This window comes from Phoenix dactylifera, chromosome 15 (genome assembly GCF_051530095.1).
Source record: "Phoenix dactylifera cultivar Ajwa chromosome 15, Ajwa_hap1_PhDact_Kaust_v1.1, whole genome shotgun sequence".
NCBI lineage: Eukaryota > Viridiplantae > Streptophyta > Magnoliopsida > Arecales > Arecaceae > Phoenix > Phoenix dactylifera.
Genome location: NC_143204.1, coordinates 18985583 through 18996323, shown reverse-complemented (window position 1 = coordinate 18996323; position 10741 = coordinate 18985583). Strand labels below are relative to the sequence as shown.

Below are 10741 nucleotides of genomic sequence, written 5' to 3'. Positions count from 1 at the left end.
GATGACGGAACAAAACAGTGCGGTTTCTGGTATGGACTCAAGCTCTGACCCATCCTTCCCTTTCTGTTTGATCCAAGTCTCAGTCAAATTGATAAGTCGTTTGACTTTAGAGCAAATTGCGGCCCAAACAGTATTGATCTAGGTCCAGGTTTTCTTTTCATATCTAATGGTAAAAAGTTGGAAAATCTTACCGAACAGGAGGAGGTTAGGCCCTTGACAACAAATGGCGGTCAAAGCATCCGAAGCAGGTATCTCTGGGTTCTTTTTTTTGGAAATTAAACAAGGAGGAGAAGGAGTCTACTCCTTTCCAATGGAGATCCGCCGTGCTAGCCACGACAACGTGTCATATACCTCCAAGAGGGGTATATCTTATCTCCATGAGACTCTGGGAGCACTTTGGTTCCGCGAACGTGCTCTCTCTCTCTCTCTCTCTCTCTCTCTCACACACACACACACACACACACACACACACACACACACACACACACACACTCGCATGCATCCAAAGCCTAGAAAAGGTGGTCTGGAACAAGTGGTTCCAATGAAGGGAGGACCACCTCCAACTTTTGTGATTGTGATTAACAAATCACTGCCTGCACCGAAAGTGTGGTGTGGTGGGGACAGAAGCATGCTACCTTGTAGCTAAGTCACCAGTGAGTCGTGGAGTCCTAGACCATCCTTCCTTGGATTCTCTGTGCTCTAATGGTTCTCCACATCGTTTTGCTCCCTTTTGCACCCTTCTGAAACCCTGGCATGTTTAAAATCTTGCAAAATGTATGCATCAGTGCCGGATGGAAGCCAAAAGGTATTCAAAGTCCTTACAGTACTACGTCGAGCAAATCAAACAAATGATCCCCGCTCCATGTGGTGGATGCCAAGCCTTTGATCCCATACATGGGTGATTGTCAGAAATGGTTCAGAAAAGAGAGAGAGAGAGAGAGGTGTCACTTCAAAGAAGTTTACCATGATTAATGAAATTGCGCTGGCTACAATTTGTTAATCATGATATTGACGATTCATATTATTTGAAGATGGATGAGGATTTGATCATGTTGGTATTGGGATCAGCCTTTCCAATACAAAAAAAACATTGAAAATTTCTTTCATACATGCAATTAAGTTGGAGGCAAACATTAGACAAGCTTGGATTTCCTCAGGACATGTTTATACCTCCTCTTCATTCTGGTGGATCTACTATTCAATAATAATCGGTTGAACACGACAGCAAATGTGACTCAAATGGGGCCCATAATTAGTTCTATGCATTACAAATGCCAACAGATATGATGCATTTGAATGGAATGAGACTGTTCATCGAATTGCAGGGCTAGACGTGTACCAAATGAAAAGATTTTTATATGCACGTTAGGTATCATTTTTTACCTGAGAAAAGTCTCAAAAGATTCTTTGTATGTGCAACTCCACTAAAAGTTTAGTAAAGCAAATTCCTGCAATTAGGATATGTGGCAGATTTTTTATTCCCTCGGCAATTCGGACGTATAATAGAGGTTGGTTGTGGTTAGAAAAAGAGTGCTTTTAGATCACAATAGAAAGAGAATCCTTTTGCTATTTTTTTATATTGTAGAAATTTTCTACATCTTGATCTGTAGGAGATCTATTATGATTGCTTTCTATAATATAAAACTAGTAAAGAAATATAATACTTCATTTAGGACTTAAAGAGAACCTTGACGGAAACTACCTGCTTGCGTCTCTTTCCCACGAATAGAAAGACAAGGAATGATCAAAACCCAGCAGCTGACTCTGATTTTTTTTTTGACATTCTCCACGCCTGATGATACCATTTTTTCCAACTCGGCAGAAAACCCGAGCGAAGAAAGAAGGTAGCATTGGGTTGTCACCCACCCAAGGGCAGAAAACTATGGTCTTGCTTGTAGACCGAGGGGATCCGTAATTAATATTTCTTGGTAACATCCACATCTAATTCTAAGAATACTTACTTTCTGACTTGACTGAACCTCTTACATTTTGACCTCACCCTATCATTTAGACTGAAGAGATCCGTTAATTATTAATATTTCTTGGCAACTTGCAACACTAAGTCTAAGAATACTTACTTGACTAATTCTCTTACATCTTGACCTCCTCCACAACTTCTCTCTATCTCTCCCCATCTCCTTCACTACCTTCCATTATCCTTTTCTTAATCTAAAGAACTCTTTAGCCTTATAAGTGCTTCACAATTGAATGAAAATCTGACTCCTTTTCTTAGCCTTTCAGGCCATGAACTCTCAGAAGCCCCAAAGAGGAGAGAGAGAAGCCAACCAAGAATCAAAAGAAGATGGGGAAACTCTCCCACCACCTCTTCCTCCATCTTCCAACTCTTCCCCTTCCCATGACTTCTCCTTCACAATCCCTGTCCTCCCTTCTTCCATCCCATCACCAAACCCCATCAAATGCAGCACGACCACGCCGTCCATCGGAGTCGACATGGCCCCGGCCGATGACATCTTCTTCCATGGCCACCTCCTCCCCCTCCACTTCGTCTCCTATCCCCCCATCTCTCCCCGCCCTTCCGACATCTCCATCGAAAACCTTAGCCTTCCTCTTGAGCACCTCCGCAGCGACGGAATTCTAAAACACCAAAACGACTATCGCCACAACAACAAGGAGGCTGGCAAGACCAGGGAGATAACCAAGTTCAAGTCTCTGTATTCCTTTTTCGGGCTTGGGAAGTGGAGGAAGGCGAGTAACACAGGAGAAAAAGAGGAGGAGAGGAAGAAGAAGAAGAAGAAGACGAAGAAGGGATTCGACGTAAGCCTGTTCCTAAAGAAGTATGCTAGTATGGTGGGGCCCTTCTTCTTCTTTAAGCGAGAGAGCAAGAAGCGTGACCTTCGTCGCAGACCGTACTCCTTCCCGGGCCATTCGAACCCCAAGGAGAGGGTTGGATGGAGGAGAAGAAGAGGTGAATTCTCTGCACCAGCCTCTATGAGAACATCTCCAACGAACAGCGGCCCCCTCTCGGCTACCTTGATGACTCACAATTCCTCGGACATGAGCACGATGGAAGAACTCCAGAGTGCGATCCAGGCAGCCATAGCACACTGTAAGAATTCTACTGCAACGGAGGAGGAGAAATGTAACAGTTGAGATAAGGAGGAAAAAAAGAAAAAAAGAAAAAAAGAAAAAGAAAAGGAAAAAGAAGGTTACTTTCTTGTTCAGTTTCTTGTATACAAACCTAACTACATGAATCATAAGAAAAGTATACTCAGAGTTTTAGATTTGCCTTGAATTTCTTAATTTAATAGAGCATCCATATCATGGTATGCGCCTTCTTTAGTTGTTCCATCCTCATGTCACCAAGCAAGTGTTCTATTTTACTTTATTTTCTTTATCTATATTCTTTTTGGGTAAAGCTGATGCACCTACACCCCAACTAAAACAGGCATACATACAACCAGTAAAATCAGAATACAATATATTTCTCAACACAATCATTCATAATAGGCCACAAGTATAGCATCAATATCATGGTATGTCTTACTGGCCTGAACCAGACGGTACCGGACATACTATATTGGTACTCGGTATAGGCGGTGTATCGATACTCGGTATGCCAAAAAAAACTCCGTACTGTACCATACTGATATTGTGCTAGTGTAGCACCGATACGGATTCGATATCGAAACGGTAAACCATGGTCAATATAGTATTAATTCTATATATGATGCAACCCATTCACTTTCTTATATATGTGAGTTACTTTGAAATGAGTTAGCCACCATGGCATATGTCAGATGTCAAAAGTTGATGGTGAATATTTGAGAAAGATTGGGGTATTTTATTTAATTTTTTTTTTTTGTATGGATGCTAACTCATGGGATATGTCAGATGTCAAAAGTTGATGGTGAATATTTGAGAAAGATTGGGGTATTTTATTTAATTTTTTTTTTTGTATGGATACCCTTCTAAAAATTCAAATTTGCATAAATACCTTCTTAAAATTTATATTTAATTTTGTACCATCATAAAAAACTATTTTTGTACAAATGTCCCTAACATAATGGTTATTCTAAGACCATTAATAAAAACCATATTTATTTTAATTAAAAATAAAATAAAAAATTAAATTACCTTTTTGTCCTCCATTGCGGTTGCCTTATAAATTTTTTTTACACATGTACCTATTAAGGATATTTTAGTTATTTTAATTTGAAACCGTTAATTTTTTAACTTAGATGATGTGGGTATATATGCAAAAATAAGAATAAAAATATGGTAGAATATCAAAACAAGTGTTTTACGAGGGTATATACACAAATATCAATTTTGAGAAGGTATTCATACAAAATTCAATATTTAGAAGGATATTTATGCAAAAAATCTTTTTATATATCCACCTAATCACTGTTGAGGAGTTGCCCTCAATCGAAACTCCACCAGCTTGAAGGCGATATATTGAATAAGCAATTTACCTTTCCCACACAGCCGTAAGCTCTTGTATGGGGGATATCGAAGGATGCAAACAAATTTCAAAGACCTTGAGGTATACAAATTTCACACGAAACCTTTTTAGGGCTGGATGAAGATAGATACTTTGACGTTATTAGGAGTAGGATGTCAGCCCTTACGAGAGATACCAACTTAGATCCAACCTATTGTGGTCCCAACCGAACCTAGATTTGGACCCCTGCCGATTCCAGACACAAACGCCAAACCCAGCATGCAATTAAAGCGAGTCTTGCTCGATGAGAACCGGAACCCGGTCCAAAAACCAATAACCTTCTTAATACGCCAAGGAATCTTGTGGTCCATTACAAGTCCAATAATGCAAGCACACTGCACCGATCAAATAGTTTAAATAAAGTGATATCTGATACTCAGCCACTGGGCTGGTAAGTTGGATATTGCTCTTGCCTCCAACAGTGGAGGCCATAGGTTTGATTCCACGTACGCGTTGTGACCAGGGAATTTTGGACACCTTCGCACTGTAGGTCACAAGACACATGCTATTTTCGCAATCAAGGTCACGGCTCACCAGCATGGTCATCCACATGTACTGTTTGATCAGGGATGGTTCCTTGGTAATTGGATGTAGTTATCAGTCATGGTACATGCATGCTAACCTATAGCAATTGCACGTAGCCCTATGGCCAAGGTGATGTCAGGATGAGTCGCCTTGTAATAGTGCTGTTTTTGTGACTGGCGCAGGAGATCTAACAAGACCAAAACTCAGGACAATCTCTAGCTAGAACTTGTCTCAATCCAATGAATGAACAAGATCGATCCATCTGAACTAGTATTTTTCCTTTCTTGCATTGCACCAATTGTATTCCTCGCTGCAAGACAAGGAGAATACAGTGAGTGTAAGCAAAAATAGAATTGCTACTACAAAATTCTGATCAATCTACTTGCAGTAGGCCTCTCTTTCTTCTCCGAGAAAAACGAAAAATAAAAAAGATTGCAGCTAAGATAGGTATCATCAGCATAGTCTGACTTAATTTCCATAGAACTCCAGTTTACATTGCTCGACCAGCTAGCGTCGTTATCGCTTTAGGTCAAGCGTTGCCAAGATCTAACGGATCTGCAGTGATCAGAGCTGCTCCATGTTTCTTAACTTAGGTCGATGGCAATGCGAGCAAAACTTGATTATAAATCCAAATTTTTGAAGAAAATATCAGGTTCGAGTTGACCAGAATTATGATCATGTAGGTTTTTACAAGTTCATGATCAATAAAAGGTGGCTAAATTAAACACCATGATCAGTGAGGAATCTGTCCGAAATGGCCAGTGAATGGTAAGAAGATCAAGTTCCAGGGACGTTATTTTCCCAGAGATCCTGCACTTTCTGCACTAGATGCTAGTGCATGTCCTATTTAGACCGGCCAGCGTGGCTGTCTGTGTACCAACACGTTTCAACGATGTTTGATGTGGCTCGCCTAGCTCATCTCCAGTGACCTACCAGCCTGTTGGATAAAGGTACTGACATGTTAGATGATCATATATTTTCCCTGTTGCTTGTTTGTCTCAAGTACAGGAAGTAGAGAAGTTCACATTTTCTCTTCTGTTGAGAGCAATTCTAGTGCATGACCACTCTTTTAAACCTTTTTACTTCTTGAAAATGAGACAAACATATAAAATATATGATTATCTATATTATATTAAGAAAATGAAGGTTTCAAAATCATTAACTAGCACTTGCACTCTTTCCTTCTTTCCTAATGTTTTGGGTAACTCCAAAACAGTTTGGACTCTCAAATTTGACTCCAAACAAGGGGACTCTATTACATACTCTCTTGGATTTAAAGTTGCATACCGTCAAGTAAAATTGTAAGATGAGGGGGGGTGGGCTCATACGAATGATTCAAGTTATTCAATACCATCTATTATCTCTAAATTATTTTATATACAAAAATCATTTGACTTGAACATGTCTAAATATATATCGAGTGGTTAAAAAGGTAATTTAAAGACTATTGTACAATTTGCCCATTTTTGATCATTTGATTTATAGACTAGGGATCTTCAAATTATAAATTTTTTTTATCTACAGGCAGTTTAAACATAGTAGATTGTATCAATAGCTTGGATCACTAGTCTCAATGCTCTTTTTTACATACAAAAAATATGTGATTTGGAGACTCTTAATTTATACATGATCAGGCGGTAGAAAATGGATAGTTCAAACAATTCCTATTTTTGATCACTAAAATATAGACTACTCGTATACAAATTACATGAATTTTGGTTTGTAGCTAGTTTAGAGATAGTAGATCATATTAACAATTTAAATCATAAGTCTTGGTTTAACTTTTGATTTCACATAAAAATATCCAACTTGAAATTAGTTGAGTGGATCATCAGTGTTGGTTCTAGCTATTAACTCTTTATCTTCTACCAATGCAAACAAATGAGGAAAGCTATAATGATATTATATTTTAAAACTCACACCGTTGAAATTCTTCAATATTAATAATTATTATAATGTAAAATTTATTATTGTTATGTGTTAATTAAAATTATTAATGCAATTACAATATATGTTATACTATTATAGTTACATCATGTACCATTTATGAATTGTATTCTATTAACATTATTATTTTATCATATCTCCAATCTGCTATATTAGTTAAATAACATCATAATATGAGTTAATTAAATTGTATTAGTTAAAGACAGGTTTTCAAACTTGGACTTTAAATACAGGTTTAGCTACAGTATTTAATTCCCATATCACCAAAAATTCAGAGCTCTGAACTTCATATTAACACGAATGCCTTTTTTTTTTTTTTGAAAATGAAAATTATGATGAACATCAGAAAAAAAAATATGTTTTAAGAAAAAGATTAGTAACGTACTTCAAGTCCAATATAATATTTCCAATTATTTAATTTAATATAAACAATAGCTAAATTCTTCCCCCAATCCTCATATTTTTCCAAATCCAAATCGTTGCGCCCCAAACCCAGACGTGTCCACCATGGGGACGATAACCGTGACTTCACATTCTTCTAACATATATTGTTCCATCTGATGTATCTTTGTCATTCCATTCGAGCAAAACCCCTCAGTGATGAAGGCCCCTCCCACCGTCGCACTCCTTCACCTTCAGGAGCCTCATTCACCTGTTGATGTCTCAAAAAATGTGTGGCCTTTCAAACAAAAACCTCCAAAACCTCCACCAACTTCTATTAATGAATGCCTCTGTCATGGATCCCATGCCTTCATTCAAGGGGCCACTGGTTGGACGGCAACAACCGGGCACGGTTCAATCAGTGTACCTTCTCTCAATGGATGGCTCTCGACATGAATGGCTGCATGATTGGGTTCTGCTGAGAGCTGGCAATCAAACCGGAATGCCATCAGGATAAACTGTACGTTGTGATGGTTCTCGAGCCATCATGGTCCCCGGATAAGTTCATTATGGGAGGCCCCAGCTGTCGCTGCGTTCATCTACACTAGCCTACCTGTGGCTTAGCTTTAGAAAACTAGAAGTTCTCCCCTGGTTACAATGCATTTATAATTGAGTCTGTCCTTAGAGGTTAGTTTCTAAGATGACTGTCCTTCCTTTAAGCCAAGTTACTGTGCCTGCCATTTGGCTTTGGTGGAGTAAAGGCCTCTTTTGTTCCTCTTAACACATTCAAGGTTTGCGAAGGGAAGTAGGTCACGTCGGTTGTGGGATCTTACTCTAATTTAATCTAAATTTTGTGCCCAGAAGCAGTGGATTTGGTTAAAATGTTATGTTTGGACTGGCATGAGTATAACTTGAGTTCAAATTTAGGTTTAATCCGAATGTTGTTGGTTATGCCTAACAGTTTGTTCTCCTTTTGTGTGAACTAGTCGAGTTCGCCGCTAGGAATCGAACCCTCAGCTTTCGCTTAAAGGGGCGCGAGATAATACCATCCAAGCAAGCTCTTGGTAGCCTTCTCTGTCATGCCTGATCTCTACTAGTGGGCAATGGTCCAGTGGCTACTTGCATGCATTTGTAAAGAAACAGCTTGCCATAGGGCACCATGGCCATAGAGCAAAGTTATTACAATTAGGAGGCTTTTGATAGGTTCGGTTACACTATATCTAGGGTTGGGATTGTATCTTTCATGCAAAAGAATGATTAATCTTTTTTCGTAATGCACACTGTTGGATCGTGCAGTATAAGACCTATGCAATTAGGAAGATTCGAAGGACTTTGAGATCTATGCAAGATATGATCCGATGGTTGACGTCATGCAAAAAGATCAATCATTCTTTCGCGCGAAAGAAACAACTTGAAAGCCTGCCGTGCTGTAACGAGGCTATTTGCCGGTATCTTGTGCGTCAATGCATGTATCGAGCAGGCACTAAGGAACATTAATGAAGCAGAAGGGTGGGACACATGGCCAATCTCAATCTAAGACTAGGTGCGAACACGGGTGGGTCCATGCGAGGTTGGGTCCAAAGCCTGTATTCATCGGCCAACATGAGTGGGTCCAAGCCAGGACAAGGGCCAAACAAATTAGACCTACAACTATAGCATCCAAATTCCAGTAACAGTTAATCGAAGGCCTAAATTCAGATTGTCTTAAAATTAGAACTAATGTGGGGATCATTGGGTTTCTATATACAACTGCTAGCATTAATGAATAGAATCAATATATCAGTTTCTTCAGAAAAATAGAAGGAAAAGATATCAATTTCATTTTGTGGAGACATCAACACATAATATTTTATTTTGAAGTACGCTTTCAAAACAAAGCAGCAGCAGAGTGATCAACTCCATTCTATTTTCAGTTGTTAGCAATTGAGATGAAGGAACTACCAATTGTTGTAAATTTCAATATTTATAGTTGTTGTCTAGAAAAGTGGAAGACACCATTTACTGACCGAAGAGTCTTCTATAATGCAACATGGTGAAAATGGGCCTTCTTGAAGCCTTTTATCAATTTAGAAATTTATGAGGAGTGGATCATTTAGATTCTAGACCAAACAAAAAAATGTTGCTGAAAAACATGATCAATTCTTCTGGATGAAACTTTTCCTGCTCAAAAGAAAGCTTATAATTGCGTGGTTTAAGCTTGGTAGAATCGGACATGGACTGTATGGTCAGCTAGTGTACTACAAACAAAAGAAGTTTAACTAGAATAAAAACATGAGAAGTGGAAGGAGAAACTCCGTGGAGATTTTGCAGTAAAATGTGAGCCTGAAGTTCTGATAGAGGAGAATCTTGGGTAGAGCTAAAATGGGCTGGGACTGCCAATCTGCCATCAGTAGTTGCCCCTCCCTGATTTGTACCCACTTGCAGTTGGTGGGCCTCTCTTCTTTTTATTGTGCGTACCACTGTTCTGCTCATGCTTCATGAGTGTTGTTCTGATTGGGTGCCCATTAAATCTGGGCTTAGTCCTTTGGTAAATCTCAATTTAGGTAATAATAGATGATGGATTTGCAAGAGCCTTGGCTTACTCTTCTGCTTCCTTTGATTGAAGACTGATATGGTTACTATCATTTTCCGTTATTATGCAAAAATTAAGAACAAGAAAAAAAAAGCGACCTATACGACGCAAAATTCTTTTCTAGTCTATATTTTCATTGTAGAAGCTTTCTCGACAAACCCTAAAAACGACGGGCTGATTTTATGTTAATTTCTTCTCGATTTCGATGAGCAAAGCCAATCACAATCATTGATCAGGTTGGAAGAAATGTTGCTTGCAAAAAAACAACAATTTGTTGTATTCTTGAAAAGCTATGGTACCAAATGAACTCTGATGTGAGGTGGATCATGATCTCTTAAGCACTTAGGCCGGAAAAAAAAAGTACTGAACAAAACTAGCCTAAATTATTTTCAGCCCTGACATGGCTTCTATGTAGTCTAGCAGCATCAAGCTGCAGTGCCGAACCTGCTTCGGTGACACCAGCCGAATTTGTTGGCTTTGGAATGAAGTATAAGGATCAGATTTTTGACTCTGTAAGTTACATTTCTTAGCATTAGAAGACGAATAGAATTCACTACACATCAAAGAACAATATTTAAAGACCATAACTGTCACACCCCATATTTGGAGCATGACACAACTGTGCTACCGAGGGGTACAACCCACGATAATACGAAGCTAAATGTTTCATTTAGCTTTCGAATTCATCTCAAATATAATAGAATAAATATGAATCCAATTTTATTATCCATTAAATGCAACCAATATTGGTTCAGAGAGTCTAAATCCAAACATCAATATCAAACCTATAATTCTCAATATTCAGAAATCATTAACTACAAATTTCATAGTCAATTAAAATACTAAATTTT

At 38.6% G+C, this 10741-nt stretch overlaps 1 protein-coding gene across 1 annotated transcript; it reads left to right on the top strand.

Moving 5' to 3' along the window:
* Positions 1 to 12: 12 nt before the first annotated feature.
* Positions 13 to 3307, top strand: LOC148699917 (BRI1 kinase inhibitor 1-like). Its single transcript, XM_088712012.2, has 2 exons — positions 13 to 29; positions 2234 to 3307. Exon 2 carries the CDS (start codon positions 2245 to 2247, stop codon positions 3109 to 3111), a length of 867 nt encoding a protein of 288 aa, XP_088568138.2. The 5' UTR covers positions 13 to 29; positions 2234 to 2244; the 3' UTR covers positions 3112 to 3307.
* The last annotated feature ends 7434 nt before the right edge of the window (positions 3308 to 10741 follow it).

Bases quoted from the DNA above. Each gene is read 5' to 3' on its own strand.
- LOC148699917 (XM_088712012.2), top strand. From the start codon at position 2,245: ATGAACTCTCAGAAGCCCCAAAGAGGAGAGAGAGAAGCCAACCAAGAA.